At 34.8% G+C, this 21,575-nt stretch overlaps 1 protein-coding gene across 1 annotated transcript; it reads left to right on the forward strand.

The window, feature by feature from the left end:
• The first annotated feature begins 12,767 nt into the window (after positions 1-12,767).
• Positions 12,768-13,346, forward strand: LOC120076271 (cucumber peeling cupredoxin-like). The gene is made up of 2 exons (XM_039030040.1): positions 12,768-12,945; positions 13,045-13,346. Exons 1-2 carry the CDS (start codon positions 12,768-12,770, stop codon positions 13,344-13,346), a joined length of 480 nt encoding a protein of 159 aa, XP_038885968.1.
• Positions 13,347-21,575: the final 8,229 nt, after the last annotated feature.

Here is a 21,575-nt window from a genome sequence, read left to right on the forward strand (position 1 = left end):
GATATATGGCCAAGTGAAGTGGTTTCCATGTTTCAAAATTCTATTATTCTTTTCTCAGCCAATTGTCATAATGTATTGTAGTGTGACTTAACCTATTCATTTATTCCAATAAATTATCATTAAGATAATGCTTGATATATGAAGGTCAAATTTGGTAGATTCATAAATGTTCAACATGAATAGACTTTTGGTCCTAGCCACATGTTAAAAATTATATAAATAGATAAAAGCGCTGCAATAAGGGAACAAACAATTTGCATTCAGCTTCACTTAAGTGGTATTGACATGACATTCGTCTTTAGAGGTGGAAGATTCAATCTCCCATCGCTGCAGTTGTTGTACTAAAAAAACCTTTTCAGTTATTTAGTCTCAAGCAAAAATTTCCTTAATGAATTCAATTTCCTTCTGCCCTTCTTTATTTTTTCTCCCTTTCAAGTATATTTGTGTGGTTTTCAAACAGTTAAAATTATTTTGACATTTTTAAAGTCATTCAAAACATGATTCTAATGATTCAAAATCAATTTAAATTCTATGAAAATAACATGTTTTAAAGTGTAAACTTTGTTGGATTTTATTATAGTGAGATAGAAAGTGATACATTCATTGATTGTCAGAACATTCAAATTAAATAAATTGAGACATCAAAATGGACGATATTTAAATAAAAATTCACATGTTAAATATTCAGTTTCTTCTATTTGGATATGAGTTATATGTTTGAATTTTATCAAGTAACTACAAAATTGAGTTGTGTTTGACATATGTTTCAATCAATTTTCATGAATTTTAATTGTCATGAGCTCATTCTAATTTGAAGAGGTCTCATTTCATCTCTTTCGTTGATATTGAATTTAGATTAGAGAGAATATATAAGAGTTCTGCCAAATCTATGTAGTTCAAAGTTTTTATCTATTGAAATTATTCATATGCATCGTGGATGTTGGGAAGGAGATACGAGATAATTTCATACTTAATATATTCAATTAATTTGCTATGGGGGACATTTAAAACTGAAATTTGTGACCCATTCGTGACCAATTTTCAGAGAAAGTTTCTATGACCCATTCACATATATTAAAATGGGGAAGGACCTCTATTGAAATGGTCGATAGTACCCCTTTAAACGATAATGAAAAAAACAACCAACGCTACCTATTTCGAAGATGACCAAATAGTGGACATAGCAAAAAGCTTTTGAAATGTATTTTTTTTATTTATTGAAAACATGGGTTCAATTTAATCAAACTTAAACTTATAAGTCTCATTTATAGGTGTTGTCCCAGATGATGAGATCTTCACGTTAACAATCACAAAATACTCAGATCTAACGGTTGATAAAAACTCAAGAGTCAGGGGAGATAGAATGTTGAAGCTTGAAAATCCTTCTGTCATTTACCAACAGGCAGCACGATCGTATAGACGATGTTCCTAGAACAAAACAATAGTTCAATTATGTAAACGATTGGATGAAGCAGTAGACGATCATTTAGACGACAGTTGACTAAAGGTAGACGATCGTGTAGACGACGACTGAGAAGCTCAACGATCATATAGACGATTGAACGCGGAGCTAAACGATCGTGTACACGATGCGATAGGAACTACACGATCGTGTAGACGATAATTTAGCAAAATCTAAACGATTGTAGAGGTAAGAAGAAAAGACACAGGAGTTTAAGTGGTTCGGCCAAAGGCCTACGTCCACTATGCAAATTGGGAGGTTCTCTTTTATTACTCTTCAAAGTATTACAGAATGAATGTCTTGCTCTCTCGCTTTCCTTTTCACTCTTACATTAATCACACACTGGATTTTTTTTATATATGTGTAGGTAATGCAGTCAACAATGAAGCTCTAGTGGTTACAACACTTAAAAGAAAAAGGTCGACAACGGTTCAATTGCCAGTTGCGATGTTCTTTTTCTTGATTTTGAGTCTTTCTGTAATAATAGGACTTATTTAGCTTTAAAAGTCTAAGTGATTAGGCTATGTTATGTATTTTTGGTTTAAAGTAGGGAAGAATGGTATGAGAATAGAAATATTTCAAGCGAGTTCATTGAATATCTTTAATAGTTTTTGTGATTTTTAGATAAGGAAAGAACATCATAATTTAGCAATTTTGAAAGGATTTTCCAGTGGATTATGGCCCAATTCTCAAATATTTTGTCCGTAAAAAAGATCGTTTAAAAAAAATTTCTAGCATATACGCTATAAAAGAGGCATGAAGTCAAGGACTCAAGACATGAAACACTCATCACTTTTACTTATTACAAAGCATTTATGTTGTCCAAAATTTTTGTTTCTTGTTGTGAGAGTTTCTGAACCTAACTTAGATGGGCAAAATGACACAAATAATCAGCAGAAATAAATTGAAAGCAGTAAAGAACGACAAGATATATAATGGTTCGACCAGTTTGGTCTACATCCACTTTGAGAATCAGCTTGAATTAATTTATTCATGAGAAATAAAGGAATTTACAAATTACAAATAATCAATGAAATCACCAATCTGTAATTTCAATATCAACTGATACCGAGAGAGACCCGCACACAACGTCGCCTCTGAAAACTGAGAACAACCCGCTGCTAAACAGCCCAAAACAGTGTGCTACCCGCTTCTGACCGACAGACCACCAAAACTAGATCTGCAAGCAAACCCACGCGCTAAAACAGAACTGACTGGCGCACCCACGCGCTAAACCGGAGCTGACCAGCGCACCCACGTACTAAACCGGAGCTGACCAGCGCACCCACATGCTAAACCGGATCTAACTAGCTGCTACTCCCACCGTCCAGCCGAGTGGCTCTTCGACCGGCTGTTGCACTTCCACGAAGCCGACACCCAACAATCTTGCTGGACACCCACGCCACCGCCGCGAACGCTCGCCCATGTCAGAACTCGTCACCCACGGACAGCGGCGGACGGATTGCTTCAGACGACTTTTGGCTTTCCCTTTCAGACGGCTACAGATCTGTCTTCAAGTCCAAGTTGGTCGCCTCTCTCAATTTTCTCTTCAGCTAATAAGACAAAACGAAAATGCCCTAATTTTAGAGAAGATAGGGATAATTATAAGTTTGCCACTGTTCAATAATTACAATAATGCCATTGGGCCTTTAAATTTCCAAAAAACCCAATAAAAAAACCACTTAAAAAACATTTTATTTTCTACAAATCTCCCTCATAACAAGAATATTTAAGTGCCAAGCTGATTCTCCAATCTTCCTATCATCCAGATTTAATATTCAGCCCATCTAATAGGTATTTGAACCTATAGGGTGGAAGAACCTTGGTTAACATATCTGACAAATTCTCAACTGTATGAACCTTGACTAGTTCAACATTTTTATGGGCCACAACTTCTCTGATAAAATGAAATTTGACATCGATATGCTTAGACCGCTCGTGATGAGATGGATTCTTCGCAAGATGAATAGCATTCTGGCTATCACAACGGATGATAGGAATGAACTCCTGCGACAACAACTCACCAACTATTCTTTTCAACCATATTGCCTCTTTCACAGCATCACCCACTGAAATATACTCTGACTCAGTAGTAGACAAGGCAACAACTGACTGTAAGCAACCTTCCAACTGACCACATTACCAAACAAACGAAAAATGTAACCTGATAGAGACGTTCTTTTGTCAAGGTCTGCAGCATAATCTGCATTTGTGAAGCCTTCCAACAGTGCTGATTTATCACAATCCCTGCCAAAACACAATGATATACTGGCACTACCTTTCAAATATCGAAGCACCCATTTAACTGCATTCTAATGCTCCTTCCCAGGATTTGACATAAACCTACTTATCATACTCATACCATATCCCAAGTCAGGCCTAGTACAAATCATCAAATACATAATACTTTCAACAACATTACAATAGGGAATATTAGCCATCTCTAACCTTTCTTGTTCAGTAACAGGACACTGAGACGAAGAAAGCCTGAAATGAGATGTTAAGGGTGTTGAAACTACATTACAACCAGCCATATTATACTTCTAAAGTAGTTTATGCACATAACTCTCCTACGAAATGGTTAACAAACCTTTCTCCCTATCTCTTTTCACATCCATGCCTAGGATCCTTTTCAGTTCACCTAAATCTTTCATCTCAAATTCACTACTCAATCGTTTCTTGAGATCACAGATTTCAAAATAATCCTTAGACACCAGAATCATATCATCTACATACAGAAGTAGATAAGTATATGTACCTTTCTGAGATAGTTTCCAGTACACGCAGGCATCATAAGAGCTCCTGTGAAACCCCTGCTTCAGAATAAAGGTGTCAAACCTGATATACCACTGTCTCACTGTTTGCTTCAGTCCATAAATGGACCTGTGAAGACGACAAACCATGTCTTCCTTTTCTCTCACCTCATAGCCCTTAGGTTGAGCCATGTAGATCACTTTCTCCTATTTACCATGAAGGAAAGTTGTGGTAACGTCCATCTGTTCAACAAAATATCAAAGTGAACAATAATAAATAAAATTAATCGAATGGACAAATGCCTCACCACCGGAGAGAAAATCTCATGAAAGTCAACTTCCTCTTTTTCAGTGTAGCCCTTGGCTACCAGTCTAGCCTTATACCTAGGCTTGCTGTCACCTCCTGTACCTGGCTTGATTTTATAAATCCATTTTGACTGAATGAGTTTCTGATTAGGAGGCTTTGGAACCAATGACCATGTTTGATTCTTCTACAACGAGAACAACTCTGCTTCCATAGCATCTTTCCACTGTTCCTTCGAATCAGATACAATAGCCTCCTCAAAAGTAAGAGGCTCTGCTTCAATACTGTCAGCTGCACAAGTAAGAGCATAAGCAACTAAATCAGCATAACCATACCTCGTAGGAGCTTGCCTCACCTGTTGATGCCTGTCACGTGTAAGCTGATAGTTCTGTAGGTCACTGCCATTTGAGCTTTCTTCACCAAAAGCTCCCTCATCAATCAAAGTTCTTTGCAGTTGAGGCTATCTACCATCAGAACAGGATGACTGATCATTGGAATCACCTGAACTAACTGATGGTTGTGCTTTAGAATCAATTCTAACCTCTGCCTCAACCTAATCAATTGTCTGCTGTTTCTGCTGCTCTTTGACATGAAATGTCATCTATGTTTCATTAAAGGTAACATCTCTGCTGATAATGCATTTATTTCTGCCCTCTTTCAAGTACCAAAGTTTATATCCATTAACACCCTGAGGATAGCCAATAAACATACATTTCAGTGCCCTCTTGTTCAACTTCCCTTCCTTAACATGAGCATAAGCTGAACATCCAAACACTCTGAGATGATCCAAGCTTGGAGCTTTTCCTGTCTATATCTCTTGAGGAGTCTTTAGGCCTAAAACGGAAGACGGACTCCTATTAATAAGATAACAAGCTGTTTGGGTAGCTTCTCCCCAAAATTTCAAGGGTAATGAAGCATTTGTCAAGAGAAATCTTGTACGCTCCATAATTGTTCTATTGAACCTCTCAACTAAACCATTCTGCTGTGGATGTACGTAATAGTGTAATGTCTCGTAATTCCCTCAGATTTGAAAATTTATCAAATTTGTGATCACAAATTCTAAACCATTGTTTGTCCTAAGATATTTTACCTTCCTGCCTGTCTGGTTCTCAACCTGCTTTTTCCATTCAAGAAATTTCCCAAAAGCTTCATCCGTCTGTTTTAGTGGATACATCCACACCTTTCTTGAAAAATCATCAATGATTGACATAAAGTATCTCGAACCTCCCATAGAAAGTACCTTTGTTGGACCCCACAAATCTGAATGATTATAATCTAAAATTCCTTTAGTAGAATGCTTCCCTTTCCTAAACTTCACTCTGGTAGACTTTCCCATTATGCAATGTTCACAAAATGGAAGTTCAGTGTCTTTAACTCCTCCAAGCAAACATTGTTGTGAAAGAGCTTGCAGACCTCTTTCACTCACATGAGCCAATCTGTTATGCCATAACATAGATTTATCTGTTTCTTTCCCAGATGCAATAGCAGCACTACCTGAAACTGCAGTACCTTCCAACACATAAAGACCATTCCTCAAGGTCCCCTTTAACTTAACCAAAGAACCCTTGATAGCCTTCAGAACTCCATTCTCAGATTTATAAGAATAACATGCTCTATCTAATTTGCCCAAAGAAATTAGATTTTGTTTGAGTTCTGGAACATACCTTACATTTGTAAGAATTTTGATCATATCATCATGTGTTGCAATTCGAACTGACCCAATTCCTTTTACATCACAAGCACCATTATCACCAAGTAGGACTGATCCCTCATCATTTTCCTGAAAGTCAATCAAGAAATCCCGATTAGGAGTCATGTGAAATGTGCACCCTGAATCCATCCAAGCATTTTGAATGTCCCTACTGGACACCATCAAAACCTTTGCTGAATCATACCCATAAGAAATATTTGCTGTACTAGACTCCCCTGTATGCTTGCTACTTGATGCTTCTTTGCTCTTATTCAAAGGGCAATTCTTTCTAAAGTGTCCTTCTTTATGACATGGGAAACATTTTTTACTTTTCCCCTTTGATTTCGACCTGGATCTCAACTCTTTTCCTTTTCCGTTCTTTTTCTCATGTAACTCTCCATCCTTGCGTTCCTTTTTAATCTCGAGATTTCTCGTTCTCAAAGCATCTAACACTATATCCATGGACAATGAATCCCGTCCATATTTAATAGCTGCCTTAACTTCTCGATACGATTCTGGCAAAGAATTCAGAAGAATAACTGCTTGATTTTAATCCGACATCTTCTCACCGATGTTATTGAGATCAACTATAATCTTCTAAAATTCATCTAGGTTCTCTTCTAAGCCTTTACTTGAGTCAATCTTATATCCAAAGAATTTTTCCTTTAGATATAATTTATTTGGCAAGAACTTAGTCAAATAACGACTTTCCAATTTCTTCCACAACTCCGCTATAGTAGTGGTCTCATGCACTCCATTTGACAGATATATAATTATTGTTGAATAGGCCATCTCATCCATATCTCTTTTTTCATCTTCTATAATTGTTGGTGGAAGGTTATCTTCGTCTAAGATTTTGGCTACCTTTTGTTGTACCAGAATAGCCTTAATCTTTTTCCTCCATAACCCGAAATCACCATTCCCATCAAATTTAACAACTTCGAACCGTGTAGACATCGAAGCCATCCGTCCAATTAATTTCAACACAAAAACCTGAACAAAGAATATGTCAGCACACACTACCGCACAACCTCTTTGGATCAACTGGAGCTCTGATACCACTTGTGAGAGTTTCTGAACCTAACTTAGATGGGCAAACAGACACAAACAATCAGCAGAAATAAATCGAAAGCAGTAAAGAACGCTAAGATATATAGTGGTTCGACTAGTTTGGTCTACATCCACTTTGAAAATCAGCTTGAATTAATTTATTAATGAGCAATAAAGGAATTTACAAATTACAGATAATCAACGAAATCACCAATCTGTAATTACAATATCAACTATTACCGAGAGAGACCCGCACACAACGTCGCCTCTGAAAACTGAGAACAACCCGCTGCTAAACAGCCCAAAACACTGTGCTACCCGCCTCTGACCGGCGAACCACCAAAACTAGATCTGCAAGCAAACCCACGCGCTAAAACGGAACTGACTGGTGCACCCACGCGCTAAACCGGAGCTGACTGGCTGCTGCTCCCACCGTCCAACCGAGCGGCTCTTCGACCGGCCGCTGCACTGCCACAAAGCCGACACCCAACAATCTTGCTGGACACCCACGCCACTGCCGCGAACGCTCGCCCACGTCAAAACTCGTGACCCATGGACAGCGGCGGACGGATTGCTTCAGATGGCTTTCGACTCTCCCTTTCAGACGGCTATAGATTTGTCTTCAAGTCCAAGTCGGCCGCCTCTCTCAATTTTCTCTTCAACTAATAAGACAAAACGAAAATGCCCTAATTTTGGAGAAGATAGGGATAATTACAAGTTTGCCACTGTTCAATAATTACAATAATGTCATTGGGCCTTTAAATTTCCAAAAAACACAATAAAAAAACCACTTAAAAAACTTGTTATTTTCTACACTTGAGTTCTGTGTTACTTCTATATTCAATCCACCATTAACGAAAGGTTTAGGGGTACTTTTTCTTCAGTGTGGGGCAAAGAGAACCTTTTGTCACTACTGCATTTCGACCCAACTATTCTTGAATAAAGAAGTTGGGTTGATTAAAGAAAGTTGTAGTAAATCTTTGGTGTAGGCTCTTTTCTTCACCTTAAATTTTTCAATTCTGCAACTTTAATTTTAGTACTATTGTGATTCATTTACTTTGTATTTCCTTCATATTTCTCTATGGTTTCATGAGATAGTTTTATAATTCCCTTTTTTATTAGTTAAATATACAAGTTCTTCATTCATTTTTATTCCCTTTTATTTTGATGTAAGATAAACATATCCTTGGAATTCAAATACGTAAATATCCTATTAGAATATCTTGAATCTATTATCTAGCATTTCAAACAACCAAATATGGGGGTCTCACTGAGGCACCACAATTTGTATTTAGTATATTTAATTATTTATGGTTATTTACGACTATGATCCTATCTAGGGTTTAGAGAACTAATGTTTATACACTCTCTAACCCTAAAGGCGCCACAATTCTGTATACTTTATCATTCTCTCTAAACTATTGTTTTTCCTCTTCTCGACAGATATATCTAACACATCATTTGTGAACCATGTAAATTTATGTGTTGATTCTCTCTTCTTTTACGTTTTTCATATTCTTTTAATTATTTCTTAACAAACCGATATCAGAGCCTAACAAACCGGTATCAGATGCTATTGTCTGCTGCAAATGTAAAAATCGACAAGTTTACTAGGAGAAATGGTCTCGGTCTATGATAAATCAAGATGTGATCCTTGGAAAAGCAGTAGGGGTTATGGATGCCACTGACTGATAAGTAAAAGAAGGTTATCACAGATGATGAAGAATGGCCGACTCTCGAGGACAAGACCCATTCAACCATCATGTCGTGTTTGTCCGATGGTATCATAATCAAGGTCATAGATGAAAAAATTGCCACTAGTCTTTAGGGGGCAGTGGGCCCGTAGAAAAATATATTCACTAATATAAAGTTAAGCAATTACAACAATGTACTTATCTGTAAATAAACGACAATTACAGTGACACTCAAATAACCCAACATAGAGAATAATCACTTAGGCTCCCCTAAGTGTGAGACTCCTTCTCAACTCAAACTTCTATCTTTCTCGCTTAAAAATGAAAACCGCTTCACTTTCAAATACTTGGGCTACACTTAAGTATGAGGTTCCTTCTCAAAATTTAGTGGAATGAATCAATAAGATCTAGAGAAACACTCAAGATCGACAATGGCAAAAACTTGACAATCTCATGGATTGACACACTTGTGTTTTCAGCACCCACACATGACAACTACTCCAATATTCTTCAAAACAACCAACCCTATCATTGAACAAAGCCATAGTTGATAGATAGATAGATAGATAGATAGATAGATAGATAGATAGATAGATAGATAGAGGTATATAAATACTGTTGTAGAGTTTTTTTTTTCTTTTTGTGGTACATGACTTTTATTTACATTTATGGTTTAAAATATTTGGCATTTATAATTGAAACAATCTTGAGCCAATGTACACTAAAATTAAGACAAGAAGGAACCTATTTAGAAATGGCTGATGGTATCATTTTAAATTGATGAAAAAATGGCAAATGTTTCCCCTTTCAAAAATGGTCGATCAATGGCCATGGAAAAAAAAAAACTTGAAATGTATGTTATAATGCAAACATGGCTTCGTTTTAATCAAACCTGAACATCTATCATTATAATTGACAAAGAATGATCCTTGCTCAATTTTTTTTATTGTGTACAAATCCTTGTTGGATTCCTTGTTTGCTTTCGACACTCTTGATCGTCTATCATCAGCCTTGTTTTATAAACTTTCCAGGATGTTCCATATAAATATCTTCTTCGAATTTGCCATTTAAGAAAGTTGGCTTAATGTCCATCTAGTGAATTTCTTACTTAACGATAGAAACAATGACAATTAAAACTCTAATAATAGTCATTCTAGCAATAGGAGAGTACGTATAAAAAAACTCCTCACCTTCCTTTTGACTAAAACGTTTTGCAATACATCTAGCTTTGAATTTATCTATAGAACCACCAGTTTTAAGTTTTTTTCCTAAATATCTGTTTACTCCTAATGGTTTTGCAGCCACGTGGAAGTTCAGTCAAAACCCCAGTATTATGGGAAAAAATTGATTCCATCTCACTATTAATGGCTTTTTCCCAAAATTGCAAATCAACTGATTTCATTGGTTTTGAAAATCTTTTGAGGTCATTTTCAACTAAATATATGTAAAAGTCATCTCCCAAAATTTTATTGATTTTATTTCTTTTACTCTTTGCTGGTTCTAATGGTTCTAAATCAGGAGATATTTCTTTAGTGCTAGAATCTTCACCAACTTGTTTATCCAAATTATTTTTCATAGGAAAAATATTTTTTAAAAAAACTAGCATTACGAGATCAAATTGATAGTCACTGATACACTTATATATTAGTCACTCAAATGATATTATCAATTGATTTAAGAATCTATTGACTATCACTTATGTCTTTAAATGTTACGTAGGAATTCAAATTGAAGCTCTATTTAAGATGTTAAAATACGAATTTGGTAATTCCTAGTATTTAAGATAGATGATATTAGTGGAATTATTGATATAACTTAGGAGATATCAACGATATCCATATATAACTAATATCAATGATATAAGTGATATTCGTATATTAGTGATATAATTTAGGTAGATATCAGTGATATTAATGATACTGGTGATATGACTTAGATAGATACAACGACATCCGTGTACCATAATTATCAATTTCATTTATATAAATGATGTAGATATTAGTAATATCTATGTATCGATGATATCGTTGAGAGAACTTAGGTTGTAGATATCCGTGACATCCGTGTATCAGTGATATCAATGATAAAACTTAGATAGATATTGGTGATATCAATGATATCAATAAAAGGAGTCTATCGATTATAGACTTGTATCATTGATAAGAATTTGAGTTTTTAATCTTTTCTTATACTTAGGCCTATTTTTGTGCTATATCTACAATTTTTTATCCTAATGCTACGTATGCTATTATTTTGGGTTTGATTGCATTTATGCAACCACCACAAAAAAATTTCCAATCATTTTTTACGCTTGCAAATGCCAGATGGAGCCCACGAACCCTTTTAATATAAACTACAACACATGTCGTGCTGAAATTGAAGAAGAAAACAATGAATTTAAAACGAAAAACACAAGTGGATAAAAATATTATTATTTTGTGAGATCAAAAAAGCCATCCCATGACCCATAATAAAAATATTATTATTTTCCCAATACATATGTATTAAGAAAAATAAATATGTTATACACGTGAAAATTTTAAATAGAGAAAATGAATTTGAATTTGTTTGACGAAAATATTTGAATGTTTCGAATCAATATCTCACTATATGTTTTCAAACTATTAATATATATTGTTTTAATAATATGTGACATAAGATAATGACTACATTTTTTTTTACTAGTTGAATTATAAATTATCTATTTAACTTTATACTTTATGTCAAAAGAATACTTTCAATATTTACAAGTTTCAATATCTTTAATTATTTTTATTCAATAAACTAACCGTAAGAATATTTTGAACTATTTTTAAAGTTTAAATACATTTTTTGAAAATTTCTAAAATTGAAGGTATTTTTTATTCAAAACAATAATTTTCATTCAAAACTAACGATAAAGATATTTTTTAACTGTTTTGAAGTTTAAGAATAGTTTTTAAACTCTTAAAAATTCAAGAATATTTTTTCTACTCTTTTAAAATGTTTATGGGTATTTTATATAATTTGGTATGGATTGTTTTGAATAAAATTTAAATAATTTATTACAATTATCACAAAAAAATTATAAGGGAATAGTTTAATTAATTTCTATATTTGAAAGCAACTCTAATTTAATGTCAATTAATCCTTACTATTAATTTAATTGATTATTGAATATAATTATACTATTTAGACTTAATAAATTTCAACCAGGATATTTACCATAAAATATTTATGTTATTGTTAGGAAAATTATTTCAAATGATAAAACTGTTAAAAATATTTATAAAATATAGTAAAATTTTATAACTATCAATTATAGACGTCGATAGATACTGATAGATTTCTCTTAGTGATATTGATAGACACTAATAGAAGTCTATCAACGTCTATTATTGATAGTTCTAAAATTTTGTTATATCTTGTAAATATTTTAGTTTATTTTTCTATATTTAGAAAAAGCCCTTATTGTTGCCTTAACTATTAAAAAAAAAAAGTAATATTTATTAATATTCTAACTAATTTATAGTTAGGGATTTTTAGATATAAAAAATATATAAAAATATTTTTTAGAAAAATAAATTAGAAATATTTAATTATATCCAATGACGTTTTGGACATGCATTTCAAAAGCAACCATAGTACGCGTTGGCTGCCAGAAGTTGTAGTTTGAATATCCAATGACTTCAAATTTGGCAATTCTGGTTTCCTCTTACCATTTGCCACATTATCCAACCCAAATAACCTTCTATATAAACAAAACTCCTTTCATTTTTCTTCTCAAAACTTAATCCAAAACACAAATACATCAAAAAAATAAAAATAAAATAAAATGAATACATCAATGAGTTCCTTTGCCTGCCTCTTCTTCTTCCTCGGAGCTCTCGTACACGTCAGTGTTGCCGTCGAACATAAGGTCGGAGGCAATTTCGGTTGGAACCTACCATCGACTCCCACCTTCTTCTCTGATTGGGCTAACAGTAGACCTTTCTTCGTTGGCGATAAACTCAGTAATTATTACCCTTTTTTAAATACTTAAAAAGTAGTTATCAACTTGTTTAAATCATGTACTAATAAAAGTATGTCTTTTGGTTTTTTCTTTCTTGAAGTATTTGAATCAAGAGCCAATGAGACTCACTCTATTGGTCAGCCAGAATCTCAAGCAAATTTTGACGGGTGTGTCAAGCCAGGATTTTTTTTCAATAAAATCATTTTCATTTCCTTGGATCGACCGGGTCGTCGATATTTTATCTCGACCATTGGAAATGACTGCAATGCAGGCATGAAATTTGCTGTTAATGTTTTACCAAAACTTGGAACGATACCAAACTCCACAACCAAAGTTGGGGCATGGCCTGCGCTTCTCTTTGCTCTTGCAAATATCATGGCTAATTCTCTCTTCTTCTTTTGAGATATATGGCCAAGTGAAGTGGTTTCCATGTTTCAAAATTCTATTATTCTTTTCTCAGCCAATTGTCATAATGTATTGTAGTGTGACTTAACCTATTCATTTATTCCAATAAATTATCATTAAGATAATGCTTGATATATGAAGGTCAAATTTGGTAGATTCATAAATGTTCAACATGAATAGACTTTTGGTCCTAGCCACATGTTAAAAATTATATAAATAGATAAAAGCGCTGCAATAAGGGAACAAACAATTTGCATTCACCTTAAATACGCCTTCCTTGGAACAAATAAAACCTTACCTGTAATTATTTCCGCGAATCTTACTGAACCTAACGAACATTAACCAAGAACTTCCTTTTGAAGCAATTTTTATATTATCTACATATGCATGAAAGTACATCCCTTTGTGATCATTTAGATCAGTTGAATAAAATCTTGTTAGATTTGCGTAACATAGAGATTAAAGTTGATGATGAGGATGTTGCCTTAATTCTATTAACATCTTTGCCTCTATTGTATGAAAATTTCATTGACTCTTATATTGAGGGGAAAGAAACTTTGACTTTAGAAGATATGAAATCCACACTGCTTCATAAAGAAATCCATCAAAATGTAACTAGTTCAGATATAGAGAGTGATAGAGGTTTGTTCGTTCTTCGTGACGTGCACTAGGAGTGTATTATAAATAGAGATGGAAGACAAGATTGAGGTGAATGAAGATGAATTGAGAATTACTTCTCTAGGTAAGAAGATTGGGTGATGCATTTGTGAGACGTATTACACTCTGTATGATGCGTACAAGCTTTTCCTGAGTCCGATCCAAGTATAAATCTAATTTAAGTTCCTGGTAAGTCTAGGGTCGAACACTGGTACTTTTGCTAGACTGACACAGATCTTGCATTGTAGCAGATGTGAAGTGTTCTACAAGAAAACACAAGAGTTCAAGTGTAACACAACGTTTAATGAAAGAATGGTGCTAAGTACTAGGGGTATGTTGATCCAAATAAGTTGAACATATGCAAGAGTGTGGGTAAGATGAAGATGAGAGATGTTTGTTTACAAACCAAATGTATGTAGATACATTAGGTTTCTGTTTATCTAATTATTCAACATTTCTCAATGCGAATGCCACATGTTCCTACTTATAGGGTGCATGCTTTGGTTACAGAAAGTAGTGAAACATAAGTATTTTTATCTCTAAATTTACTGTGTGTTCTGGCTCAATGCGTTTCTAGCAATTCTATATTCTCGAATAGTTTTAGCAGCGATAACTTCAATCAGATGATCAAAATGATTAAAGCTTTAGAAATTAAGCATGCAACGAGTCACAAGCAGGTCTATCACACAATAGAATGTAAGTAGAGGCAAAGGTGATGGATAAAATGCACAATTTTATAAACAATGAAACTGTCTTTACAATGGTAACACTTGATCGCATGAGATGAGAAATGGAACTGAAGTGAAAAGAAAAGAGTTAAGTCGTAGAATTCAATCTCTTGTCTTTTTTGGCTTCATCTAAATGCGTGTACAACCAACTTGGTGAATAAATGAAGAAGAATTCTCTCTCGAGCTTGGTCTTCTACAGTTCTGCTTAATCAATGATGACAATGGTTCTTTCCCTCTTGTGTTCTTCTTGCAGCAGCAAAATAACTACAATCTATGTTATAATGTTCTCTATCTGAATTATGGTCTTCATTTCTGGTTGCAAGTCTTCCTATCTATAGGTGTTTTTCTCAGCAACTAGTGATATGACAACAATTAATTTCCATGTTCTAGTCAGCCACCTGCTAGTTTAGTTGCTTTTCAGATGTTAATAGTCAGATACCCATACTTGCAAGTGGTGATTGCAGAGGAATAACACAAATCAATGTATCTTCTATGGGTTGGAATCCTTCAGACTCATGTCTTTGCGTTAGCTAAGTCTACGACACTTAACGAATTTTATTGAAATTTTGCGATAAGATGCATTAGTGATGCAATTTTATCAAAAACAATGTTTTTCTAAAGGCTAGTAGTGTTTGAGGAATTCCATGCGTTTTCCTCTAAGACAAATGTGTTTTGATCATTAAGAATTCTAATTGTTCCAACTTTTGAGAGACAATAATTTGTGTTTCTACGAGCTATCACACCCCCAAATTTTGAACAATGTTCTTCCTCGAGTATTCCAAAAATAATTCTTTATCATCTTCATCATCTTCATGCACTGGCTTCACCTCTCATCATGCTAACTTATAAGTATTAAGGTTGGCATTTGAAAAGAAAATACAAAGTTCCTTTTCTAAGAAAAAAGAATGCGTCTTATCTCGCATGCAGCAAGCCTTTTGTCAGTGACTCCTTTTGTTTCCCAAAACATTCTCATTTTTCTAGACCAGCAATGGATTAGATGCTACTTTTATAAAAGATCTTTTCTAAAAAAAAAAAAATGTGAGTTGTTTATCAAGACCACCCATGTGTTGATTCAGGTGACACATATTCGTTTTGGTTTGCCACCACGGGTGTCATGCGAGCATCCAACTACAAGTGAGTGTCCTTCACAACTGAACTCATATCTAGGCATTTTATGCGTTTCAAGATGATAATGTTTTTCTTGGTCTTGGATACTTAATTTCATTTTGGCTTGGTCCCACAGGTGTCATGCAAGCATCCAACTACGGCTAAGTGCCATTCCCAATCTTAACTCTTATCAACTTGAAGTTTTGTTTTATAAAGTGCTAACAGTGGAGTTTGCTTATTACGTCCAATTTTTTTTTCCAATGGGAACGCATCAACTTGGACCTCTCCCACTCAAAAATTTTGGAGATCAGGAAGGACCTCATTGCTGAAAGAGAATATAAAAAAATTCTTTGAGATTTCCAAAAGAAGGTTTGAATTGAAGCTTGCATGCATCAGAGATAAAACATATGCTTGATTTTTTAGAAAAATTCACACTGGATTGTTTTTCTTAATGCCTAGCTCTAGACTTATAGGTTTTAAACTGGTAATATAGTCGAGATATTAAGTCAGAGCACAAGATAAGAAAACAATCAATAAATTAAGAAAGACATACACAGGACAAATGCAAGGATGAAAATGAAAATGTTTCATTCAATACTTAAAGGAGAAGGCATTGAGATCACACATACAAAACTAACTTTTACAAACGATTAATTAAATTCACAAAACACAAACAACACTACCAAATTCCTATTGAGCTAGCATGTCATCCTTACGTTCAGGTGCAGGGTCTTCATCCATGAAACTTAAAGGGTTAACTAGGTGGGCAGGTAGAGGGGGCAAGGCAAACATCCCCATTAGGACTTGGTTAATGTACTGAGTTGTAAAGTTGAACTGGACGTGAATTCTCTACATTTGTTGCCGCAAATAATCCCTTAATACCACATTTTTTCGCTACAAGGTTGCCATCTACATGTGGAGCGCTTCCATGGATGCGGCCAAATTCTAATTTGATCTTGGATGAACTCTTTTCGCTTATCCATGTTGGTATGCACTGAAGGTGAGGCTTGGGTCTCATGCGTTTTCCCAACTGGGTCTTTTGAATGTTGTGCATTACTTGTTCCTAACCCAGTTGGTTCATAAATGGTGGATGGAGGGATGAAGGAAGGTAGAGTTTGGGATTGTAAAGGAGAAGGGCAGGGGCTAAGGGACTCACCAACGTGATCTTCATTCATGTTAGCTTGATGCGTTGGATCAAGTGGTTCATCGACTTGTGTAACATAGGGTTTAATGAAAGAATGGTGCTAAGTGTTAAGGGTATGCGTTGATCCAAATAAGTTGAATACGTGCAAGAGTGTGGGTAAAGATGAAGATGAGAGATGTTTATTTACAAACCAAATGTATGTAGATACATTAGGTTTCTGTTTATCTGATTATTCAACATTTCTCAATGCGAATGCCACATGTTCCTACTTATAGGGTTCATGCTTTGGTTATAGAAAGCAGTGAAACACAAGTATTTTTATCTCTAAATTTACTGTGTGTTCTGGCTCAATGCGTTTCTAGCAATTCTATTCTCTCGAATAGTTTTAGCAACGATAACATCAATCAGATGATCAAAATGATTAAAGCTTTAGAAATTAAGCATGCAACGAGTCACAAACATGTCTATCACATAATAGAATGTAAGTAAAGGCAACGATGATGGATCAAATGCACGATTTTATAAAGAACGAAACTGTCTTTACAATGGTAACACTTGATCGCATGAAATGACAAATGGAAATAAAGTGAAAAGAAAAGAGTCAAACCGCAGAGTTCAATCTCTTATCCACTCTGGCTTGATCTAAATGGGTGTATAACCAACTTGGTGAAGAAATGAAGAAGAATTCTCTCTCGAGCTTGCTCTTCTACAATTCTTCTTGATCAACGATGACAATGATTCTTTCCCTCTCGTGTTCTTCTTGTGGCAGCAAAACAACTATAATCTAAGTTGTAAAGTTCTCTATCTGAATTATGGTCTGCATCTCCGTTTGCAAGTCTTCCTATTTATAGGCATTTTTCTCAGCAACTTGTGATATGACAACATTAATTTCCATGCCCTGGTCAGCCATCTACCAGTTCAGTTGCTTTCCAAATGCCAACAGTTAGATCCCATACTTGCAAGTGGTGATTTGACAGGAACAACAAGAACCAATGTATCTTCTCTACGTTGGAGTCTTTCATACGCATGTCTTTGTGTTAGCTGAGCTTGCAACACTTAGCGAATTTTATTGAAATCTTGCGATAAGATGCGTTAGTGATGCAGTTTCATAAAAAATAATGCTTTTGTAAGAGCTAGTAGTGTTTGAGGAATTCCATGTATTTTTCTTTAAGACAAATTGTTTTTATCATTAAGAATCCTAATTGTTCTAACTTTTGAGAGACAATAACTTGTATTTGTACAAGTTATCAAGGTTTTTCTTTTCGATGTCATTATCCCAAAAAGAACCACATCAAACACAATTTATACTACCAAAATTATACTCCTGTTAGTACGATGGTATAGTAACAGTAAAAAGGAAGGTTGGTGTGTGCAGGGCAGGTGAAGGGGAAATTTAAAGGGAAGGTTGAATGGATGGGGGAGGGGTTATTCAGGTGATAGTCAGAATGGCTAACGAATGATGATCTTGGGTTGTTAACAAATAGATCTGTTGGGGGTTTTGTGATGGGTTTGAAGGGAGACGAGGCCGCATCAACAAGATCAGCAGATGATTCGCGCGACTAAGTTTGAGAAAATGAAGGGACTACCAACGAAGGATTGGAAGAGGGTGCACGATTCTCATAGTCTTGAGCAGACTAATCATTTTTAGCATTTCCTTGATGAGTCATTATTGCCAACGGTGAAAATCAAGAAGAAATTTGGAAGAAGTTTCAGCTTGAAGGTCGCTAGATGTCGAAGAGACAATCAGAGAGCTAGGAATCGAAGGGAAAATGAAGGGAGAAGAAAGAGGAGGGTAAGGGTGTAAATAAAGGAAAGTAGACATGTGGATAAAGAACTGGCATCATCGTGTGATGATGGTGACTTTAATAAAGCCTAACGAGACATTTTCCTCTGATGGTGCACGCTTTAGTGTCCTTGATTTTTCCTTAACTGTCTAAAACCCCAAAGTACTCCTTCTATGCATAGAACGAATTGAATGCAAGTAGTACAATAAATCATCACAGTATATATTCAACGCATCTTCCCTTTTTCACTTATCAAATCATCAGATAGTATGTAACGACCCGACCTTTCGAGTACTCTATCATTTTTATTCAAAACATTTAGACTGTCATAACGTATATACGGTGAAGACTCAAATGACAAATCTAATCTGAAATTTCAAATTTAATAATAAATCGAATAACCAAAACATTTAATTGGGATCCCGAATAAAATGTTTATAAACAAAATCAAAATGATAATAATAATTTTTTTAAAAAAATCCAAAAAAGCATGTCAAACTCGAATAAAATAAAAAGAAGATATCTGACTGAAATAAATGAAATAAAACATGAACTGTGTGGAAGCATTTTCTATGGTCCCATATAGCTTTATCTCGGGTCCCTTCCGTCCCTCGCCAGCTCATTCTCGTTGTTGCCTCAAAATATAAGAGAAGAAAGAATGAGTATAATAATATTCAGTAAGTGACCCGTTACTGAGCCCTCTAGTATACCTGTTAGCTAGTTTATCTAGGCATCGGTGTACACCCATCATATCAGTCATAGTGATCCCGAAGGAACACGCATCAGTCATAGTGTGTAACTCAAAGGTCCACCAATCAATCATAGACATGAACCTGAAGGAACATGAATCGTTATAATGTGTCACCTAAAGGTCCATAAATCAGTTATAGACATGAACTCGAACGAACATGAATTAGTCATAGTGTGTAACCCGAAGGTCCACAGATCAGTCATAGACATAAACCCAAGGGAACATGAATGAGTCATAATTGTACACACACAGTCATATGTGTGCACCTGCCCAGATAAGAAAAACTAACAAAAATCCTATAACTTAGCATGCATCAATTTTCATATAACTCCTATGTTATATTTTACAATTATTTATCTTAGGGGAAAAGTCCATATATATATCCTCAGTCAAAGGTATAGTCATCATAGACAAAACAATCCAATCAAGTCAATCGGTGCCATTAATTCATGCAGTGCAATCAATTATAAATTATCGGTCCAAACAATGTAGAATAATTTGTCAAATCAGTTTGAACGGTCTCAAGAAACAGTCAAGCAATCTTAAGTAAACAGTTGAATAATTTTAAATAACCAGTCCCAGTGATCACAAGTAAGCATCCAAGTAATTCTTAAGTAAACAGTCCAAGAGGTAGGGACGACTGGTTCGAAGGCGAACCAGTAGAAGGACACACAATTCCATTTCACTTCAGCTCAATAATCCAAGTATGAGCTGTGATTCATGCAAGGTTGTTAGTTGCATGAAAATCATGCAATATAAGACTGGAATTTTGAGTGGAAAAGTGAGAGTGTAATCGTTGCTGAAGTAGAGAATTTATGCTGAGTAAGTGTTCATCACACTGTGAAAAACCATAAACCTTCTATCCTTATTTTCTTAATCCAATCTTATTTTGAGTCCCACAACTCAATCCAAGGCACCAAGAAGATAGTAAGGAAGTTCTTGTGGTGGTTCACAAGCATATCAAGGAGATTGCAGTTGAAAATCTTGAATCAAAGGTACTTCAAAGGTTAGTGTTAAAACTCTGTTTTTAGATTATGAGCATGCTTAGTTTAAAGCCAAAATTAATGAATTAGAGTGCTTAATGATCCTGTTTTACTTCCGTTGCTTACTTCCTAAATCCAAGATGTTATTGTTCAATTTTCTATAAATTTATGATGAATTTAGAGTGCATGATTTCTTCTTTAAATAGAGGAAATTTTAGCTGAGATTAGTTCCTCTTGTGAAGGCTTTTGGAAGATGAATTGAACCTCACAAATTCATAAACTTCAACTCTCTAAAAATCCCTTGTTCCTTCAAAATTCGTCATAATTTAGGATCCCACAACTCGTTATAAGGCCAGAGAATTGTGAGGAAGACTCTAGCAGTGATCCACGAACTGTTTGTAATAAAAAACAACCAAAGGACAACTTCAATTTCGAGCTACATTAAGGTTTATACTTCAAACTCTATTTTTCTAGTTTTGACCAAGAATGCTTAATCCTTAAATTAATGAGATCAGAGTTCTTAAGATTCTAATTGCTTCTGCTTGCATGTTTCTAACTCCAACATAATTTTTCTATTTCAGTTCATGTAATTAAATTGAAATAAAGTAATCACACGCTTCGACATTGGATTCAGCCCCTCTACAGACGAAAAACGAGCATTTACAGCACTGGGAATATTTATAGGCTTAGCTGATGACATACCAAACATGAACAATATGTTTTGAATATAGCCTTTTTGTGACTAGAAGAGCTTATTTTTATCTTTTTCCCTATAAATCTTCAAACCCAAAAGGTTCTAAGCAACACCCAAATCCTTCATATCAAACTCAACGCTGAGAAGATTCTTTTGCTTTTGAATATCAAACTTAGACTTTGCAACTATGAGCATATTGTCTATATAGAAAGCATCAAACCATCATGTGATATACACAACAGTCATATGGACTTCTGTTGTAACCACCCAACCATATAGCTGTCAAACCGTTTGTACCATTGCTTTGGAGATTGTTTTAGCCCATATAAAAACTTTTTTCAACTTGTAAACATAATCTTCTTTGTCTGGGCACTAGAA

Source organism: Benincasa hispida, chromosome 4, assembly GCF_009727055.1.
Source record: "Benincasa hispida cultivar B227 chromosome 4, ASM972705v1, whole genome shotgun sequence".
NCBI lineage: Eukaryota > Viridiplantae > Streptophyta > Magnoliopsida > Cucurbitales > Cucurbitaceae > Benincasa > Benincasa hispida.